This window comes from Trachurus trachurus (assembly GCF_905171665.1).
Source record: "Trachurus trachurus genome assembly, chromosome: 17".
Classification (NCBI taxonomy): Eukaryota; Metazoa; Chordata; class Actinopteri; order Carangiformes; family Carangidae; genus Trachurus; species Trachurus trachurus.
In genome coordinates, this window is record NC_139900.1 from 26,233,354 (window position 1) to 26,255,953 (window position 22,600).

The 22,600-nt window shown below is 42.4% G+C and overlaps 1 protein-coding gene across 1 annotated transcript in view; it reads right to left on the minus strand.

The window, feature by feature from the left end:
- Positions 1-22,600, minus strand: part of carmil3 (capping protein regulator and myosin 1 linker 3) — a gene marked incomplete at both ends in the record, with an annotated part of 109,608 nt that overhangs the window by 68,917 nt on the left and 18,091 nt on the right. The window contains 10 exons of the mRNA XM_083991750.1: positions 189-275; positions 1,481-1,575; positions 3,569-3,657; positions 5,000-5,075; positions 11,926-11,999; positions 12,208-12,278; positions 12,861-12,955; positions 18,850-18,971; positions 19,056-19,115; positions 21,069-21,119. Of these exons, the coding sequence (XP_083847876.1) occupies positions 189-275; positions 1,481-1,575; positions 3,569-3,657; positions 5,000-5,075; positions 11,926-11,999; positions 12,208-12,278; positions 12,861-12,955; positions 18,850-18,971; positions 19,056-19,115; positions 21,069-21,119 (820 nt within the window). The remainder of the gene's footprint in view (positions 1-188; positions 276-1,480; positions 1,576-3,568; positions 3,658-4,999; positions 5,076-11,925; positions 12,000-12,207; positions 12,279-12,860; positions 12,956-18,849; positions 18,972-19,055; positions 19,116-21,068; positions 21,120-22,600) is intronic.

Below are 22,600 nucleotides of genomic sequence, written 5' to 3' on the forward strand. Positions count from 1 at the left end.
CAACCGACTTGAGACTTAATTCAGCCAGGATATCCCGGCTTAATCCCTTATCTGGGTTTCGAACAACAGGCCCCAGGTTTGCCCCAACGGGAAGATTTGATCAAATATTTATTGAGGCGTGTGTGTGTGTGTGTTTGTGTACAGTCTCAGCCACAAGAGGCTGCTGTGTCCCAGAGGGGGTTTCCTACCTTTGGAGGACAGGGAGGTCTTTGAGAGGTTGAGGAGGCGCAGTCCCTTGTTTAGGCGGCACACCTGTTGAATCAGATTGGAAACTCCTGGGGAGAGGAGAGGAGAGGAGAGGAGAGGAGAGGAGAGGAGAGGAGAGGAGAGATAAGAAAATAAAAGCCTTATTTAAATCACAAAAAATACACCACCCTTTCAACTGACCAAATCTTCAGTCAATTAATCAAGAAAATCTACAATGAAAATCATTTCTGCTTACAGTCCTTCAGCCATCGCCTGCTCAAAGTTCTGACTAGGACAGTAATCGGCCCACACACAGCTTTGCCACATAACAATGAAATACCATGTGGCCAATACACCTCCTCCAAAACACACACACAAACACTATATATACACACACACACACACACTCCAGCTAAAAGAACATAACAGCATCATACTTCACAGTCTCACTTTCTCCCACATACCCAGTCCAGAGACAAACCCATATGAATACCATATGCCAGCATGGGTTACGTAAGGCATACTTCAGCTCAGCAATTTGATTAAAGATACTGCAGCCATGATGATAATATGAAAGGCTTGCCTTTATTAAAAATTGAATTCATTGGAATGCCAAACCTTGTTTCTGGTTCTTACGTTCTGCTGTCTTTCTCGGTTTTTATTAATGTGCATGTACAGACTCTTAATTTGAAAGGCAAAGAAAGGTAAGAAACTGAAGGTCATTCTTTGCTGTTATTCTACATTTTTTCCCTCCTATAACAGTGAAAGTCAAGACCGCAGCACGTTTTCTCCTCTGAAATCACAATGAAGCAAGTGCACACACTCTCACACATGTTAACACATGCACATACGAAAGGAGAGGGTGGTAAGTAGAGCACACCCAGAATTTATTGAAGTGAGTGGAAGTGACATGTGTCAGACAGGGAGGACAGAAATTAACTAATGAGTGATATTTGCATGCAAGCACAGCCTGACCCTGACAACCCAACATGTAGACTCAGGATGGAGGAGTCTACAGGGACTGATACACGGCAGTTAGAGTTTCAGTTTGTGTGGCAGGCTTTGGGAGAGACCAGAAAATGAAAGCATTCCTTTAAAGAAGACACGTCATACACATATAGCTTGGAAGAGAGGCAGATAATGAGGCTTCTGTGAGGACAGAGATTGATTTTGAATTCTTTGAGAGCAAACAAAAGCTGCAACCAAATAAAAGCAAAAAGAACAATCGGAAGTTCCCTGAGAGAGACGGCGGTAAAAAGGGATAAAGGATTCAAAGTCTGGGCCGGTACTGTACCTTGGTTGTCTAATGTGTTGTGAGCCAGGTTGAGAGAGTGAATCACAGACGCCGGGTTCTCTGACAGAGCCGACGCCATCTTCTGTGGAAAATCCCTGGAGACAAAACGTTGAAAAGGGAAAATTGAGCTTTCTATAGAATTGCTAATCCAATACTGGTCTCCAGGACTGAGTAAATCCACTGGACAGATTTCCCTAATTCACCCTAATGCATCCGCTAAAATAAATAAAACTACATATCTTGGTGATGGGTGGATGTTTTATTGTCACGGTGCAGAAAATGAAATCAATTTGAATTACGTTTGGCTGTAAAGGTAAAATGTTGAGGAAATGTATTTAAATCATACATGACAGTAAAAGATTAGTTTTTTAAACAGTCAATATGGTTAGAGATGGGGTGGGGAGGGGGGGCTTCACTACTTTTCTGGTATCAACTCAAATGTGTCTCAAGCAGCAAGTAACACTGTGTTTAATGGTGACATATTTTATTTGTGTTGATACACAAGAGGATACATTTCTTGATTTAAGAACAACCTCAGTGTAGTTTTGCATCTCCTCTCTCAGGCTTCTCTCTGTAGCTCTAATAACACCAGGTCAGTGTCAGCCAATCAGAAGAGAGGAGGCTCTAATCCTCCCCGCTGATTGATCTATTAAAAATGTTGCAGATTTCAGATAAACACTGAGAGAAACCAAATTCTGCAAAATTAGATGACATGTCCAGGTGGGTGGGGCTTAAGGCATGGCTGAGGGTGGTGGCTGCTTTTGTTGTGACATCACAAAGTTACAAAAGTCACTGACAGCTAGTTTTAAGGCTCAGTTTCTGATTAGAGGTGTGCGGCTTCACTTTGGACTCAGCACTTTTATACAATACCTTCCCAGTATCAATATAAAACCTAGACCTGGTTTATTATCAACTACACAATGGATATCTACCTTGACACTGTATGGGACCTTTAAAATGTTGCCAGCTCGGTTAGATTCTGAGTAATATTACTCTTCGGATATTCCAGATAGTTGGCTAAATTTTCTAACTTGTTATTTTCAGTAATCAAGCCGCAGTCAACCCACTGGGTGCTACCTGCCTCCGCACCAAGCAGCAGACTTAGAGACTTGCCAGTGAACAAAAATAATGAAGTGTCAGAAGTTGGTGATGGCCAGAAACATTTACTCCAGACAATTGCAAACAGTGGCTCAGACTGCTAAATGTGTGAAAAGGCAACAACTTTCTGACAAGGTGATAACTCCTTTTTTCTGCTATTCTTTTATTTTTGTTCCCAAGAATCTCTTTTCAAGTTTACAATTTTTTTGTGTATTTGAAATCCCATAATGGAAAATATATTTCAGAGGAAACCTTTAAGGTCAAACAATGTTTGAGGATGCTACCTCACTTAGTATATCATACTTGTGGATTCAGCTTTGGTGCAGTGCTTGTGGAGAGCCTTTAATAAAAAAAACCGCCTGCTCTATTGGAAATGATTTAATACAGGGAATGTTTAAAAACTTGGTAACATCATCATTATGGTGCAGTAAATCATCTTGCCCGGAGGCAGCCAATTCATCTCAATTAATACTTAATAAGGAAACTACTCTGCTAAATGATACCAGCTCTGCATAAAGGGTGAAATGTCTTTCCAGGTAAAGCCCCGAATCTCCCTACATTTTCAATGGAGAAACAATACTGTACATCCGCCAGAGGCAGACACAGAGATCTATATTGGAGCTTTATTGGATGAAAGAGTGGAGGTTAAGTGAGGTGTGAGGGAAAGAAAGAAGAGAAGAGACAGAATTGGAAAGGTCAAGACAGCAGAGGAGGTGAGGAGAGTGGGAGGGTGAGGAGGAGGGGAGAGGTGAGAAAAGCGAAGGTGAAGAGGTGAGATGGGAGATGGAAGTGAAAAGTGAGGAGACAAGCAAAGGGGAAAAGGAGAGAGAGAAGAATGGAAAAGGGCAAAGAAAGAGAGGTGGGGAGGTGTTTGACAGGTGAAGATGTGAGGAGAAGAAAAGCAGGAAATTAGATTATACAAAGAGAGGTGACAGGCAGGGCAGATGAGGATGATGATGATGATGAAGTCAGGACGGAGGAAAAACCTACGATTTGAGTCCTGCGTTCTCCAGAGTGAGCTCCTCCAGACTGTTGGACTTGCTGACGGTGTGTAGAACTTGATCCACCACCTCCGACCCCTGACCAAACACAAAGAGCACGTGAACGTCTGACTGGAAGGTTCCGGCTCAGTGGAAGGATCCAGGCAGGAAGAGTGAAGCACAAGCAAAAGAGACTTAAGTCGAAAGATCGGTTCATCTACAAGTGAAAGGCTGCAGATTTCACACTATGCAATTTTATGACATTGCTCTCATGTCCTTTCTGCTCAATAGCCTCATGATGAATTATAAATGAATTACAACTGGAACACGACCGACAGTATATCCCAAAACTGAATAGTATTTTTAAATTCCCTGAAAACCTACTGTACTGTATATTCACAGTTGACTTGTTACCATAAACAAAAGGGTTTTGATATAACTTTCTACATCTTTGTAGTTTAACTGGATATGACATGGACATGGGGCTGCAAAGAAAAAAAGGTCATGTAATTCATTAACATTGATCCAAATCTTTTTTCTTCTTTTTATTTTCTTGTAAGTTGGAGAGTTTTTTTCCTCTGTGAAAACAAACAAGCCCCGGGAGTAAAAACTAAATAAATGAAAAACTTGATCCTGGCACAAAAAAAAAAAAATTCTCATGCCTTTCAGGGCTTCTTTTCACACATGAAAAAAAATCCTGAAACCTAGAAAAAAAATGATCCCGGCCAAAAACAACACCAACCACAGGTTGATTTATTTCAGAATTTCAATCAAGTGTTTGTATTGTGCATGCACGCGAGGACGAACACGTGTGCACAGAGCCAGATTGAAAATATGAAATACTGTAGAAAATCAGCTTTGCCAGTGTTTTGTGAGGTTGCAAATGCGTTTCTCTCTTTGTCTGGATCCACGGAAACACATAATGCATTCTGGTGAGTATACACTTTAGTTTGTTGACAAGAAAATTGCAAATGACACCTTTAAAATTCAAATCAAGTTTTGGAGGGGCTTTGATGAGCAATGTTTTTAATCTAATGTCTTTCAAATTATATTAATCCGAGAAACTTTGTGAAGACTGTTTCATTGTAGTTCACCTTAGATGGATGCCACTAACTCTAATGCACACTATGAATTATTAAAAACTCACATCATCTTAAATAGGTACATACAACTTTGCTGAGGGTAACTTAACTCTGTGTCCTCTTTTGATCTTGCTCTTTTTTCCTACTTCATTTTCATTTAGTGTTTATGACTAGTTGACTTAGAAAATGCAAACTACTACTACAACCACTTGACAGCAACGATCCGACTAGACTGATGTTGATTCAATTTAATCTAAAACATTCAGGCTGGTAGAGGAAAAACTAAATAAAGAATATTGATTTATAGTTTACATCTGGCAAGAAGCTTTACAAGGTAGGAAGATAAAACGGATAGTTACTATGCGCAAGTCTTTGCAGTACAGCTTGGTGAACCAGGTGTTGTATGCGATGGATGCCACAATCACCGCCAAGTCCCTGGAATAGAAAGAGAGACACACACACACACATACTTTATATTAGAGATAAAATGCAAATGTTTAAATTAGCAAACTCCATCTGCTCAAAACCATTTGATGTCATTGATCCATAAATTCACATTATCGTAGGCCAAACTTTTTCTTTGCTCCTGCTTTGGTAAAAAAGCAGTTTATCATCATGACAGGGAGAACACTGTGGGCAGGGCTGCTCTCTAAAAGATGACTGATACTGCAGCCCCACTGAGGAAAAGCAGAGAAGAGAGAGAGAAAAAATAAAAACAGATGTAAGGATCGATGGCCGGGTCAGTGGATTATTCAATAAAACCACAGTCTGATCCCAGCTACAGACCTCAAATACTGCTACATCCACTGGTACATAAACAGACACAAAGCCCACAGACACAGCTGCCCGTGTGTGTGTCGGTGAGGTAGAAAGAGAAAAGTAAGAGAGAAACGAGGGAGAGAGAGTTTTAGAATCCTCCAAGGTCCAACTACAGCCACACTGCTGCTACACCTGCAATACATCATCTGACAAACAAGCAGCAGCACAGAGAGAGAGGGGGGGGGGGGGGGGGGGGGGGGAATAAACCCAGAGAGAGAGAGAGAGAGAGAGAAAGGAGTGTGGAGAGACGGAGGTAAAAAAAAAAATACAAAGAGAAGGAAAGAGAGAGGAGGAAAGAGTGTAATCCAGCCCAGGAGGTTCCTGTTGCCAGTAACCGCAGTAGCCGGGCCATTACAGTGGATCTCTGAGGAGTAAAATGGCTACAGGCTGTGTTCCTTTTTCATTACCATGCCAGCCATCAGACCAGTCCATTCTGATGGTGCATGTGTGTGTGTGTGTGTGTGTGTGTGTGTGTGTGTGTGTGTGTGTGTGTGTGTGTGTGTGTGTGTGTGTGTGTGTGCGACTGTGTGCGTGTCAGCAGATGATGCACACGTCAACATTCATCACCAGCGCTGCCTGTTGATTCCCGTTTTGACAGCAGGACATGTAATTGACCTCTATGATGTCTCACTCACTGATGCGGCGTGTTGGCGCTTCATGTGTCGCCTCCTACTTGTAACTGCATGAGGACATGTCTGCTTGGCGGCAGGTCAATCTGTCGCTGTGTGGTTCTTCACACTGATCAACTCAGGTTGGGTTGGATGTTAAAACACAAATTGAGATTAGCTCTGTGGTAGATCCATGCTGCAGCTGCCCTAGGCAAAGTGCAGTATCTGTACAAATGCCAAACTGACAAAAACTGCTTTTTGTGTTTTTCATGGTCGTTTTTCATAATTTGATGCTTAAACCTGACAAAGTCTATAATTGATTAGATAAAGGTGGACGGAATTAAATGTATTTTGTAGTTTGTCTTTCTGACCAATTTTGACCATTTTATGGCAGATACTGCACTGTTGCCTTGGTTTTGGTGCAGATACTGCACTTTGCCTTGGTATTAGCTACAGATACGGCACTTTGCCTTGGTTTTGGCATGAAACTTTTATGTTTCATGCCATGCTCCATCAGGCAGGGGGACTGCCAACGGAAATTAGCCTATTGGCTATAATTGGGTGCATTTACATTTTATTCTTTTAAAATGTTCATTAATGTACACTGTCCCTCTTAAACAAATAAAGGAAATTAAATTAAATTACTCCAACGGAATTATAGAGTAAATTCTAGAATGTAGGGAGTACAGTACTCTTTGCAGATACTGCACTTTGCCTTGGTTTCACAGTGCTTTTTGGGATGGACAGCAAAATAAAAAGTTTAGCAGTACCAATATCAAATTCTACCAGATTGAAGAGAATATGCCACACTTTTGATTGGTCAAAAACAAATGTGAAAAAAATGCAGATACTGCACTTTGCCTTTGTAGGGCAGCATGGTTCAATGGTACCAATGGATGAACAACTGAACACAGCACAAGGAGCATCTTTCTACTCTCCATCCCTTCCTCCAACCAACCTCTGATACATCTATATCCACATAGACTAGGTTTATTATAGGATTTTTTTCCCCCCCAAAAAAATAAAAAGGTATGCATTTCCAAATAAAGTATATGATAGTTGTTAATATTCTGCATTTTTTGGATCTAGGATAAAATGACTTTTATGGAACAGCTGGGTTTATGGTTGAGGGTGGAGTTCAATTCAGTTTAAAAGTATGAGAATAATAAAGCACAGTTTTATCACTATAGCTAAATTGTGCATTGCCATAGTGCTACAGAGACCATGCATACAAATTGGCTGCACAGGCTATGTTGTTAAAGACCCTATATTTCAATTCTGGCTCTTTTTCACGTGCACAGTATGAATGGAATTTTTCCAGCTGGTGCAAATGAAAGCATAACTTTGACATTTTGGTAGAAATTCTCATTTGTCTGCCTGCAGCGACTTAGATGAGGAGATTGATAGCATTCATATGTAACTACAATTAGCAGCTGGTTCCACAGACTGGAAGCAACGGGGGCAACAGCTTATCCTGGCTCTGTCCTCCACCTCTACATTCTCACAATTAGCAGACAACAGGCTGAGATAAGAGTGTGTCCTGAGGTGCTACCGGAGAAAACATCATAGGGTCATTCAAATCAAAGTCTCGCTCGGAGCATGAATGTGTTCAGGACCATTTCACGGCAACAAGCCTCTAAGATTATTAAAAAGCTTGTAGGAAAAGCAGAGTTAAGGTCACCGTGTGTCCAAAATAAACAGGGTTCTTCCTGAAGGGAGGATGAATATGCTCAGTAAATATCACGGCAATCTGCTCAGATTTCTTACAAACAAATGAAATTGCTTCTTGTAGTCGTAGACAAAAAGGTCAGCAGAGGTCACCAAAAACATGACTATTAACCCTGTGAGCATTATGAATATTTATAGCACTTTATGAAAATATGGTAGCCACAGAGAGGGGCATACTCTGACCTGACTGGTGGAAGCAGAGTAAAAAGGTCAGAGGGCACCAAAATCATTTCTATTCATCTTCTGTGGACCATAAATATTAATAAGACATTTCATAGCAAACTGACTGCTAGTTGGACCAACCATTGTCCCAGGTTGGAGGATGGTTGGACTTTTTGAGGCATACACACTGCAAAAACTCAAATATCTTACCAAGAATATTTGTCTTATTTCTAGCCAAAATGTCATTTCTATTCAAAACAAATCTCAGTATACTTAAAATAAGAAACAAATAAGAAATAAGTAGAAAAATCTGATAGTGGAGCAAGTTTTTCTTCCTTATTACAAGCACAAAAAACTTGCTTTCACTGGCAGATTGTTCTACTTATTTCAAGTGAATATTTGTTTGAAACAAGTGAAAATGATCTAAAAACAAGTTAATTTTTAGGTGATGAGTCTTATTTTAAAAGGTATAATATGTAGGAATTCCTCCCATCTAGTGGTACGGTTGCATATCAGAACGTATTCTTGATGTTGCATTCACGTGAAATGGGGCAGACGTCAGACAGACAACACGCTGCATGTAACAGGATAAACAAGCGTCTATGTAAACAAGTGGTCCGCCAGCACGAAGCAAAACAATACAGGCCTGACAATATGTTGTCATGGTGATGTCGTATTGTTTACCTGACCCACGTTTTACCGTCTTTCTCTCGTTGGGTAAAATGACATCCGGTTGGTTTGCCGACGGCCGTCTGCCTGACTGCACCTGAATGCAACATCAGTGCCTCCGTCCTTCCTCACACTACACAGTGGTGACAGTTTTAACAGGCGCTACCTGGAAAACCTTCTCCCCAAGCTGACAGCTCCTCTGAGTTTCTATGGTTACCTACGGTCACGCTGCCACTCAACGTAAAAAATGGCGATGCAACATGGCCGCCTCGGTTCGGTGCGTCGCCCACTTATGTATTTGTAACGACTTGTAACAACTCATTCTAAGGTACGAGAAAGCTTTCATTTGTATGCGGGTGTGATTCGACTTCAGTGAAATACGGATTTATGAAAGCAATATTTGATTTTTGCTAATAAAAAGCCAAATAAGTTACATACTGGGGCTTTAAGTGGAAAAAGATTCGTTTTGACTAGAAATGTGACATTTTGACAAGAAAAAGGACAAATATTCTTGGAAAGATTTTGAGTTTGTGCGGTTGTGTAATGACTCGTGCGGTAGTGTAATGACTCACTGCTGCATGACTCCGGTGCTGAAACATTGACATGAGAGGCAGATGGTGGCACTGGGCTGTGGAGCTGCTGTCCTGCTCCAGTAACAGATACAACGTTGGACAGAAGTTGGCCACTCCAGCCTGACTAGTATGTGTATGTGTGTGTTTGTGTTTGTGTTTGTACACACAGGAGATTGTCAAGCCAAGAGGTGTCTGAAGAACTTCTTGGGGCAGCAAGGTGTGATATTTTCTCTCTCACATAAACAAACAAATATATGCAGGCCGAAATATTTTGACAAAAATTCACAGCTACACCCTCACACACAGACACACTCCCACACACACTCCTCTACAACACGGTGTCAACTTGCAGCGACAAGTCAGACCCAACAGAGACAGGCAGTGTGTGTGTGTGTGTGTGTGTGTGTGTGTGTGTGTGTGTGTGTGTGTGTGTGTGTGTGTGTGTGTGTGTGTGTGTGTGTGTGTGTGTGTGTGTGTGTGTGTGTGTGTGTGTGTGTGTGTGTGTGTGTGTGTGTGTGTGTCATTCAGAAAAAGCACAGGCAGAACTGAAGAAAACGAAACAGGAGAAATACACAGGAAGTGGAGAACAAGAGGATGAGACAGAGCCAGAGAAAAAAGGTGTCTGCTTTCAGTCATGAGGAATGAGCCCTTGTTTGGACGGACAGCAGTCAGCAGAAAAAGCATCGCCCTGTCGCCCGCGGTAACGCTAGACGGGCTCAGTCGGGGATGGAGGGAATAGAAATGTGGAAGGACAAGTCAGGGAGAAGAGAGTAATGCACCACAGACAGTCTATGGCACATGGTCATGTAAAAGCCCACTCTGAGATCCTTTCCTAAGTCATTTGCACTTTGCTTTTTTTTTCTTCTTTTTTTTTTTTTTTCGGGCACGGGGTGATTATTTTGTCAAATCTCTATTAATTTCAATTTGACACAGCCTCTCTAGAAAAGCAGGAAGAGAGTCTTTAGCACTGGCTTGTGGGCTCAAGGGAACAATATATTAATGGAAGATCGTAAAAAAAAAAAAACAGCACACGCAGGCAGCTTGTGACTCTGTTTATCACACACTGTATAAAATATTGGAGGAAAAACAACAGCGATGCAGTGATTTTAGCTCTCAATATGAAAGACATTAATATATTCATGAGTTGCTGCTGCAATCATGCTTCTATGAATGGCTTTTTGATTTACCAGCAGAGCAAGGCTTCAGCCCTGTGATGAGATATGCATTTTTAAGTGTGAACGTATCCTCTCCGGTCGGGACTGCTGTCACTACACACAGGAAAAGTGAGAGAGATTCCATGGGCCTCGGGGTTTTCTCAGGACAAAACATTCCTCAAACAATAGACAAGTAAGCTAGGCTGGATTCTGCATTTGCATGTGTCAGCTGCCAAATCTTTTTTTTTTTTATGAACGGCAGCGCTGGAACGACAAGCACGCTCTTCCTCAATGCGTCTAGGAAAGGAAACAGGGGACTTAAAAAAAAAAGAAAGAGAGCGAGAGAGACAGTGGGGGGGTTGGAGGGGAAGACATATGGCATCTTACAGCTGTTTCTGAGCCTTGGATTCTGCCTCTGACAAGCAGATCATTCCCCTGCTCTATGATCTTCCCGAACTTGTAACAAAAGTGAACACAGATATAGGACACGGAGTAAAACCGCAGAGAGAACAAAGGACTAATGCACACAACAATTTCACCCAGGGAGGGTCTTGTTAGACAAATAGCCACTCTAATGTCGGATGAGACGAGGACTGACAGCTGAAGGGATTGCATTGTACCGTACTGGGGAAACGTCTTTGCGAAACAGCATAATGCAGAACGCATGCAGGGAGAAGAAACAACTTCCAAAAGTACAGAGCAGTCAGAAACTATCAGAACAATGATGCTGTTTTATTGTTTTGAGGTCCTCACTCCAGTGGATTTCCGCAAAACAAGTTAGGTGATGAATTTCAGCTTCGGTTTAAATCAGCCAGATTTCAGTCCTGGTTTATTGACAACACCTGTGGTTATTGGTGGGAAACTGCAAAATGGATTTTAGTAATAAAGGTCGCTGGGTCCCATTCAAAATGGCATGTGCAAAACACCCCAAGCAGTAACTCTGTAAAAAAAAAAAACGGATAGAAGAGCAGCTCATGTCTGTATCTGTTCACAGTGCAGCCAAATTCAGTGTAGACGAGGATGAAGTGCATCGCAAAAAGTCTTACTGCTACTGAATTTCTGATTAAGTTACACCAGTATAGCTTTACCACATACACATGCAGATCCATCATTACAAGTAACGATCTGCTTTGGGACTTTCAGTGCAATGTTCTTTAAAGCATCCGGATGAGCAGTCTTGAGATCCCAATGCAACAAAGCAGGTGTTTCAATGCAAACACACAGGAAGAAAATGAAGACGGCTCAGCAATACAGTGCTGGCAGTGCATCACCAAGCAGCATGCCAATTGTCTGCCGATGTCTACGGGTCACACACTGCCAGACATTGACAACATATAAATATAAGATATAATGAGTTTGTGTCCAATTACTTCCTGTCCCCTAAACGCCCCCTAAAGCTGATGTAAACAATGTCAGATTAATGCTGAAAGTCAGCACTTTAACACCATTATCATCATTTCAAATCCAATGCACTGGAGCACACACTGTGTACTGCTGCAGTCTAAGTTTGGCACAAGTTAACTGTATCTGTAATGAGCCTGGGTGTAGTTAAGATGTCAGTAAACTATGTCACCTGCTGTCAAGATGGCTGAAATCCAGCAAGTTGAACTCTCTGTTGTCCTGAGAGTGGTAGATGGTATCAACATCCTGGAGCAGAGATGCAGGGCAAGAAAGAAAGAGAGGAGAGGAAAAGAAACAAACTATTACAGAGAGGATGCCAACATTAAAAAAAATCCTTGTTTTTTGTTTTGTTTTTCTAGCTTTTGTTTTTCCAGTTGCACAAAAAGATAGGAGTTGCTTAAGGTCTAACAAGAGCACAACAGACAAAAGTGTTTTCTTTACAAAGTCTCCTCACCCACTGCACTTCTTCTTTGCAGCCTATCCCGTTGTAGTCACAAAGCGCTGCATAGGTCTCTGAAAAACCTCCTGAAAGATGGAAGAGAGAAGACAACAAATCAATCCAAACCAGACCATGACGGATCAGCGATGGCAAGGAGAGAGTAAAAGCAAGGGTAAAGGACATGTGAAGGAGTGAGGAGGAGTAAAAAGGTGCAAGCCAAAGATGAAAGAGGAAGTCGGATGAGAGAGCAAGACAAAGATAGTAAAGCAGACAGACTGTGAGAAATTAGCTGTAAATATTGAGGTGAGATGAAAGTATTGCACCATGAAAGAGCTCGTCCCATAGATTAATGGGATTACCAGCAGAGAGGGAGTACATCCAGAAACTCTGCTCTTCTGACCCACTTAGGGATGAGTCTCCAAAATGATTTGGTCTGAATCAGTGAGGAAGGGAGTGGACGCAGACTCTGACACATGATGATGATGATGTGTGTGTGTGTGTGTGTGTGTGTGTGTGTGTGTGTGTGTGTGTGTGTGTGTGTGTGTGTGTGTGTGTGTGTGTGTGTGTGTGTGTGTGTGTGTGTGTGTGTGTGTGTGTGTGTGTGTGTGTGTGTGTGTGTGTGTGTGTGTGTGTGTGTGTGTATTGTGCATTGAGAGCGGCAGACTTACCGCAGGTTTTCTGGGGCTCTAAAGACGATTCAGAGTTTGGTGAAAACTTGTGGCTTCCGTCGGTCAGGTCTCCCTCGGCCCGACAGATAGGAGGACTGAAAGAGAGAGTGAGGAGTTTCACACAGCAGCAATGCTAGCTCTGTAAAGCTGCACTTAGCATACTGAGCATGAAGCACTGCTGTGACTAACACACTCATAGTGCATGTTGATGTTAGGCAGGTAGGCCGACTGTTTGTTTAGCAGGTAGTTTACTTAAGCTGAGTGGCTAACATGCTAATATTTGCTAATTAGCGCTAAACACAAAACAGCTGAGGCTGATTGGATTTGATTTTGTTTCTTAGGTGTATGGTCGGGGCGAGACACTACAGACAAAAACACTGTTTTTTCATGCACTGATCAATTTTGGGCTATTTTTCTTCCCTAACATGTATTCTTTCAGAAAAGTCAAAAGAAATGGTAGAACATCCATATTAATGTGGTTATTTTACTTCATTTTGTCTCTTTCGTCAGTAGATTTCTCCTAAATTCGCCAAAATTTAACATGCCACTGTGACATACTGTCCTGTGCCGGTGGTGTGACTCATGTCATGTCAGGTATCATTGTAAAGCTCTCTCTCTCCTGAATAATGATGCAGGCTCCAAAAATCGTCATTTCCTTTGTTTCCACAACCAATCGGAAAAGTATGATTTACATTAACAATCAATGGAATTTTACAGTGCAAGTCTATAAAGGCCGTTTTCTCAAAATGGGTTTTTCCTCAGACTCGGAGCGAACCAAACCTTCCAGTTTTATTCCTGTCTATATTCTGAAGGTTTTTACAGAGGGGATTGTTGATATATCATTCAAAGCCTGATTCATACAACATTTTATCCCTAAAAACATGGCGAAATTTGATTTTTTTTAGGGCTGGTGACAGTATTTTCTCATTAACAAAGTGATAAAAAGAGATATCCAAAATCCCCTCTGTAAAACTAAAAGAAGAATTTTGAAAGGGGCTTATCCATTTTTCAGATTTTGGTTTGGGAAATACAAATTAGCGCAAATTTCATTAGATATTGCCTCATTTACATATTTAAACATAAAATTTGACAAAACGTGTAATACAAAAAATATTTGTCTTAATGTAGGCTAAGTGATAGACTTTCATGGTGATATCTGTTATTTAATTTTTTTTCCCCCTATTCACCTGTAGTGTCTCCCCTTAAAGTATAATCAAATGAAAGTTGAGACATGGTTATGGCTTTTGATGAAAGTTAAAACACCAAAGTGATAATCCCGAGGAGAACATCAGCCTGTGCACAAAACATCATCACATTTCATTCAGAACCTGAAATAAAAAAAATCTCATACTGAGCTTTTCAAAGGATGAATCAAAATCTCAAATCTAATATCCAGCTGTTTTTCAATCACACTGAGGTTGAACTACAAAAATGTGTTCATTCGGTTATTTATTTGTACAACTGCTGTTGATTCTTCCTGCCACTGTCAGTTTGTTCTGTGCTGCTTGTGTGTTTGTAATGTGGATGTGCCCTTTAAATTGCCTCCAGGGGAGAAAGAAAGATTTTGGAATTGAATCCCCCAGACTAGTGGACTGAGCCCTTGTGAAACCTGGCTGTAATGTCAAGTCGGTGATTGGTGTTGGACTGGCAAGGCGATGAAATGCACCATGAAAAAGTCTTAAAACCTAAATGTGATTCCTATAATATTTGCACGCTGAACAGATTGTCTTGCAGTCTGCAGAAAATCGGCTTGAGGCCCCTTGAGGACTGAGTGACTTGCGGATTTGGAGCCCACAGCACTCACAGACTTCATCTGAAAGTGAGGCAAACTCAGGACATTTGGATTTGGCCGAGGTGCCTCCCCGGGGAGGGGAGGGGGCAGTCACAGAAGGGGGGAAACTGAGAGAGACACATGACGCAAATGCTACGTGAAATGAGAGAAACCGGTTGATGCTGGAGTTCTGAAGACAACTGGAAGTTATTGTAGTTTATTGGATCGTAGATTTGGTCCATCAGCACATTCAACAGTGGCTGTGACACAGCAAATGGCAATTCAGGTGTTTAGCAAAATGCTGTGATTTTTTTATACCGAGTATGGGCTCTATGCACAGTTCCACTACTTCCTGAACTTAATGCTGCTCCCTTGTTTCCTGTCTCACATTATTGGACAAACTGATTATTCTAGGTGTGTCTGACCATTGTGACTACTCAGTACTCAGACACACCTGGATTAATCAGTTTGTCCAATTATAATAAAACAGGAAACAAAGGAGCAGCATCAAAGGATAATTGCAATTTACAATCTGGACCTTATTTCTAGCATAAAATACGATCATTTACTCACCCAGATAATTTTGGTGTCATTACAAGTCGTTCCGACGAAATTAGATCCAGCCGAGAGCCGTGTATATCCATATAATGCTAGTCTATCGGGCACCGGAATGCAGCCTCTAAATAACACATGATCTGCTGCGAAACTCGTTCAGTTCACCAATATTTTGTTATGATATGCTAGTGCTAGTCCACTCTGAGTCCAGGGTGACCTGTTATCAACATCCGGGGTCTGTAGGTTGACCTACTGACCTCTGACCTGGATGATGTCATCTCCGACCGCTGCCCGGCTCATTCTGATAATAATCATTCCACTTCGGCATTCGGGTCCATTTTTAGCGCAACTCGCCGGAGCTTTAGTGAGTCCAGGTTGAGGAGAGGAAGCCTGTGGAAGCTGAACTTCATCCAGCTGCTCATTTTGTTCTGACGAGACAGAAACACGCAGAAACGAACCGTAGCATTAGCGGTAGCAACAAGCCGCGGCCGGAGATGACATCATCCAGGTCAGAGGTCAGTAGGTCAACCTACAGACCCCGGATGTTGATAACAGCTAACCCCGGACTCAGAGGGGAATAGCACTAGCGTATCATAACAAAATATTGGTGAAATGAACGAGTTTCACAACGGATAATGTGTTATTTAGAGGCTTCATTGCGTTGCCCCATGTACTCGCATTATACGGATATACGCGGCTCTCGGCTGGATCTAATTTTGTCGGAACGACTTGTAATGACACCAAAGTTATCTGGGTGAGTAAATGATCGTATTTTATGCTAGAAATAAGGTCCAGAATGTAAAAAACGGTAATTATCCTTTAAGTTCAGGAAGTAGTGGAGCTGTGCATATAGCCCATTGCAGCTTCAGAGTACAGAAGCCCAACCAAAACATCAGAAATATGATCTCAAGCTGGGTTCAATAAAGGCTGGCACAAGCGCTCACCGCAACTTCAGTGTGTCAAGTGCTAGATAATGATAGCACGCAGCCTTAGCAACATTAACTTAAAGGCAACCAAGGTTAAGACAGTGCAGCTGCCTCCACACTGTCTGAGGGGGAGGCCACTATACCAGACTTTAAAAACTGCACTAAAGAAAATATCATGGGATCAACTAAGTCATTAGTAAGTATCCTCTGGACACCATGAATGCCTGTACAAAATTTTTTAGGCCGATCCATATTTCCGTCTGGCCCCAGAGATAGATCAGACAGGAGAGTGAAACTGCCATCTGCGGAGCCATGCTGAGGCCGTATCGTGTCTATTCTTTTTAGGAATAGACACTCACCCCGATTTTTGAGGAGAGGTGTTGTTATTGAGCCTCCGGTCCCAATGACAGTTTGGGGAAAAGGAGGTTGGTAAATATTATACTTTCCCTTCCCTCAGCTCCTTCTGCTGCTGCTGTAGTGCCCTTAAGCAAAGACAGTGAACTCCCAGCTGCTTAAGTGGAGCACTCAATTGCCCAAGAGACAGTGCAGTGATACAAGGCTGCTCCCAGGTGTGCGTGTGATTAAATGAGTATGACCCTCCCAACTCCCTGCGAGCGCACACCCTGCAAAATAAAAATACACTCACGCAACTTCCAGCAATAGTGAAAAGCTGCCAAAAGAGCTTGAGCTAAAATTAGCCTTTGCCAACTAAACAAAATTGAATTGCATAATAGTCTTAAAATGACACCACTGTCTTACTGTATATGAATTGGCAAGATACTAATTCGTAGCACTAGACTGTTTTCTTTTTTCAAACTTTTTTTTTTAATGATTGTGGCTGCTTACAGGGATAGTTCAACATTTTGGCAAATTGGACCATTGCCATAATCGCTAGCAGTACGTTTGTTACCTTTATTTGTCGGTGCAAGCTATTTTTAGAACGGCGGAGCAGAGCCACAAGCTACTCAGAGCTACGCTACAGAGGCTAATGGGATTTCTTAGTTTTCCTCATCAAACTCATCAAATACACAATCCAACAACTCCAAAACGCTCTGGTGGACAAGTTGTGACCTGCACATTCACCACGCTATGAGATAATAATGGAACGTTACGAAATGGAGCCGTTTTCGAGGTAGTCTGCTTGCTGAAAAACTGTCTCTGAAGGCAACGCACATATCAGCGGTTTTGCATGAATTTACCTCTAAAACAACTGTGTCTGGTAACGTTCTGTTATTATCTCATAGTGTGGTGAATGTGCAGGTCACAACTTGTCCATGAGAGCGTCTTGGAGTTGTTGGATTGTGTATTTAATGAGTTTTATGAGGAAAACCAAGAAATCCCATGAGCCTCCGTAGCATAGCTCTGAGCAGCTCACAGCTCTGCTCCGCCGTTCTAAAAATAGCTTGCACCGACAAATAAAGGTAACAAACCTACTGCTATGACTATAGCGATTATGGCAATGGGCCAATTTGCCAAAATGTTGAACTATCCCTTTAAGTATTGGGATGTTCAGTGAATGTGTGCAAGGTTGACTCTGCATGTGGACAAATGATACACCAAGTGTAAAATTGCGTCCTTGGAATTCAGTTTGAAGCTACTGTACTGTGCTATTGCAAATCATAAAAGAAGTAGCGCACTCCTCAGTTTTCTGATTGCTCTACTAATTTTTTTTCCAAAGCAAAAAACATCCAGTAAGCAGAAAAGAGTCCGCACAAAGTAAATACTGTGTTTGTACATAATACTGTGCTGTACCTGCTTTGGCTTTTTGATAGGATTACACCGCTATACTGTTGCATTCACACACACACCATCCTTAATCCCATTTGTCAACAAATCACACACAACACCTCGCCACATCCATGACCTTAATCCCCCACCTCATCTCCACAATCATCATCCGCCCCTGGAGCGCAAGCGTACGTGCACGTTGTCTTGATACTATCTGCATTATGTGCTTCAATGCGGCGGCACCAATCAGTTACAAGGCTGCACGATCAAACCCACAACAACTTCCCTCCTTCTGCCCCCCCCCCCCTCTCCTCTCTTTATTCTGTTTAAATGTCCTCACTGGAAGCAATCATCCGGCGTGGCTCTAATGGAAAAGAGCCATTCTGAAAGATGATAGAGTGCGGAGATAGCCTTGTGCAGGTCAATAGCCGGAGCAGAGTCAATCCCGATGCTCTTAGAAATTTTAGATGAGGGAATACACTCTGTGTCTTGCCTGCCTGCTCCCCTTAATGTCCACATGACCATGGCACGAGAAAAAAAACTTGAGTCAAACTCTGTGTACAAGTGGCTGTCTGACTGGAGGCCTGGCTCTACTGCCCGGTCAGTGACTGTCTGTGCTGCTGCTTGCTGCTTTCACTGCATAAACTGCTTTGGGAAAGAAAAAAAAAAAAAAAAAAAAAGTGTCAACACAATGCCTTCAGGTAACAGCCTACTCAGTGTCAGCTGGCCGATTTAATCCCGGTGATTGCTGGGTGTTAAAGTCTACCGTGACACACAAATGGGCTGGATGCAAACTACAGCGTTACAGTACAACAATGCATTTGGCTGCTGAGGAGGGAAAGCGCCCCTGAAAGTGAAGCTGCCAACTTGCCAAAGCGGTGTCGAGAGCTGTTAGCGTCGGCCAACTTGTCTTCTCTCCTCAGCACGGACAAAACAAAACTAGAAAGACTTGTTCCCCTGCTCGCGGCGAAGCGAAGCGGGGGCGGGGGGGGGGCTCGGCGATGCTTACGCATAAATGGAGTTGTTGAAGACTCGGGAGAGGGCGTAGTTGATGTGGCTGGCCACGTGATCCAGCTGCTCCTGGCTCTGCAGCCTCAGAGAGTAGGTGGTCTTGTCCGTGTCGATGACAACCTGTAGCGTATGGATATAAGTTTTTCCATTATAATACTTTGCAACGCTGGCAGGGAGAAGATGGCAAAAGAAAAATGTCCTCACCTGGTGCTCTGGGTAGGTGTTCATTGCTCTGATTTCCAGGAAGTTGAAGGTGACCTCCATCTGAAGACAGCACAGAACACCACTCATTTCATCTTTACAAGATAATTACTGTACATCTCCTTACAATTTGGTTTTTGCCCATTTTGATCTAACAATATTGTACTCTCCAAGGTAATTGCTGAGATCTGGTAATGAACACCTCAAAGAGGTCAGATGAGGCAAGAAGCATGAGCGATCAATCAGAAAAGCCTTTGGTTTACTTTAAATAGGAGAGAAGCTCTATACAGTAACAGCCAAACTTTAACAGTGGAGGAACCAGCCTTGTGGCTTTGATCAAATTCTGATATATCAAATTAAATTGTGAGAGGAAGGTTATTTGCAATGGAAACACTGACAAAAACCAGACAAACATGACACTGGAAATGGTAACAACGAGGCTGTGCAACAGGAACAGTGCTGTAACAGTAATTCTGAACATGTCTCTGGTGATTAATGGAGCTGACATAAAGAACTGCCGCCAGGTAGGGCTGGGTGACTTGAATCAATATCATCATTATTTCAAACAACTTCATCGATCATGAATTATGATAGTTTGGTTTGGTGTTTTTTGTGTGTGTGTGTGTGTGTGTGTGTGTTTTTTATTCTAAACCATCTTCCTATTTGCAATGTGATTGTGCTCCAAACGATTAAACAAACTGTTGGCGACATTCAGTTGCTATTCACGTCGCATTCTCTTCACTGTCTGGTAGTCGTGACTGATGAGACCGAATCTGTCTGTGTGTCTGTACAACACAACGCTGGAGTTTGTTTGTTTTGTTTGTTTTGAACTAAAAGCAGCTTTTCTTCAAGTCTGTTTCAGTGACTCAAAAACTCCAGAGTGCTTTGGACATCAGGTGTAAGTGTGAAAGAAATTTCAAAACTAAGTTGTGTTGGTGTGGACATAGCCCGAGGCTCAGTGTTTATATCTGTATCTTCTATATCTCCAGATTCATTTTGACTCCTAACCTAACACAAGGTTGAATTTTCTTAAGGGAACAGTTCATGAGTTCATTGAGGAAAATATCAACCAAATAAACGGACATAAGCAACATTACTATGGTGAGGGTTTTTAGGGACAAATTTTATTTTTCGGTTAATTGCTCAACCATACTGCTGAGCAGGGAATCATTTCAGATGCACATTCTGCCAGCCACATAATGACAGACCAACTGGAAACCACGCTGCCGTTCTAATGGGGCAGATGTTTATGTCTGGAGCCTTTGATTTGATCGCTGGTGTTTCTTTCCTTGTTGGGACTTTTGTTGTAGTGACGTTGCAGCTATCCCAGATCTCAGGAATTATTCTGATTCATACACTTTCATCACGACTCACAAAATGATGGAAAAACCACACATAAGAAAGAACCTGCAGAAATAGATTAACATTTTGGTTTGAAGTGCTCCTGCTTAATACTTTCTGGTCTAGAGTTGGATGAGAAAATTGATGCCTCTCACTTGTCTCAGTTGATGGATATGAAGTTACAGCCAGCAGCCAGATAGCTTAGCTTTGCAGGAAAGCTTGAAAACAGAGGGCGAGAGCTAACCTGGCTCTTTCTAAAGGATAATTAAATCAGACTACCAGCATCTCTGAAGCTCACTAATTAGCACATTACAGCTTGTTTGTCTAATCGGCACAAAAAACCAAAAGTGTAAAACCATAATAAGCCGAGTCAGCCAGCTGCTGGCTCCCATCGATCTCCTCATCCAACTTTCAGCAAGACAGCAAATTGCCAAAATTTCTAAGTACCGCTTGCAACAACTAGTTTTATGCCACCTGTCACCTCATCGTATTCATTGTAATCATTACCATGACTCATATCATCCTAAACCATCATCAGCGCAGTCATCATCATTATCTCCTCTCTCCTGCTCTAAAAGTCGACTTCTACTCTGTCACATCTCTTGCACATTACCATGAGATCAAGGCTGGCAAGTGAAAGCCATAAAATTTCACTGAGAGCGGGAGAACATTTACCTTGGTGGGCACTTTGACAGCAAAGAGATACAGTCTCCATGTTGCCAGGACCTGAGGGGAGAACACATTCATTTTTCTGTCACAGGAGCAGGAAATGCAAAATGCAAATCACAGCAAAAATAGCACAGCACAAACAGCCTGTAAAAGAGAGCAAATCATCACTGCAGTTCATCCCAATGGCTCGTAAGTCATGCTAAGCACTCCAGACATTAGCAAGCTAATGATGATAGCGCTGTGTGAGCACGTGTGTGTGTGTGTGTGTGTGTGAAAAAGCAATATTTTGGCGACATTCTGAGTCATACGACAGTCCGATTTATAGCGCTGAAGTTGTGTTGATGGAACTAAGTAGCACTTATTCAACAGATGCCTCATTGCATCTAATGCAAAGATAAAGATGGAGGAGGAGGGGGAGGAGGGAGGGGGACACAGAGGACAAAGAAGATGGGAAGAGTGAGCAAAAAAAGAGAGGTGTGCTTTCACCAAAAAGAAGGCATTACCATTTAAAAGTATCTGGGGAAACGTAAGAGACGGTAAAATGTGAATATATTCACATCTGCCTATGTAATTAATCTCATTCATAATTCAAAAATCCATAATTAGCATACCCCATGCATGCACTGTGCATCTCTATCCCTCCTCAACTCTCTCTCTCTCTCTCTTCTTGCCCACACTTTCTCTTTGCTCTTTTTCAGCTGCTTCTCAAATCCCATTCCTGGCTTGTCCATAATTCCCTCCTTTGCATCCTGTCATTCCTCTGATTTCTCTCTTCATCACCATGGAAATCTGTTCATTTTCCCCTCCATCTTCTTCCTTAATCCCTAATCCCTCCATCTCCCCCCTCCTCCCATGTGTGCCACAGTGCCCTGCCTGGTGTGCTCTCCGCCTTAACACCTCACTCCATCCCCTCCTGCCCTCCCCACCTCCCCAACTCCCCAACTCCCCTGTCTCCCTTCCCGTTTCAGTTTTTCTATTCTTTTTCTGCTCTGTCGCTTTCAATTCCTCAAGGCCTCTCTGTGCTGAATGGCTAATGGCGCCCCGCTGAGTGGCGGCGAGAGGAAGAAAGAAAACGAAACATACAAAGAGAGAGGGAGGGAGAGGGAGATAGAGAAGGCGATAGAAGGACAGACACCAGATTTGCCTCCTGATAATAAAGTCTTCAGATTCCCCCCTCCAACTATTACTTTGCCAACCGGCGGCAAAACTATGGCCTCACAGATCAGCCCTGTGTCTTAACTATGCAGACATACATAACAGACTCCCACAGAGAAGAGATGGAGGATGAGGAGGGATGAAAACAAGAGACTAAAAAAGGAGGAGACATAATGATACCCCCACCGAGGAGGGGAAAAAAAATCTCTGCGCTAAGCTGATGTAGGGGCCTTCGCAGGAGATGGTTAGTCCAATCTCCACTCCTTGACAAGTTTGAAAACTCTGTTATATAAATCCGGTAAAGGATTGAGCGGGTGGGATGGGTGTGATGGGACCCTGAGGCAAAAGAGGAAAAAAACATGACATGAGATATACCGTATAGA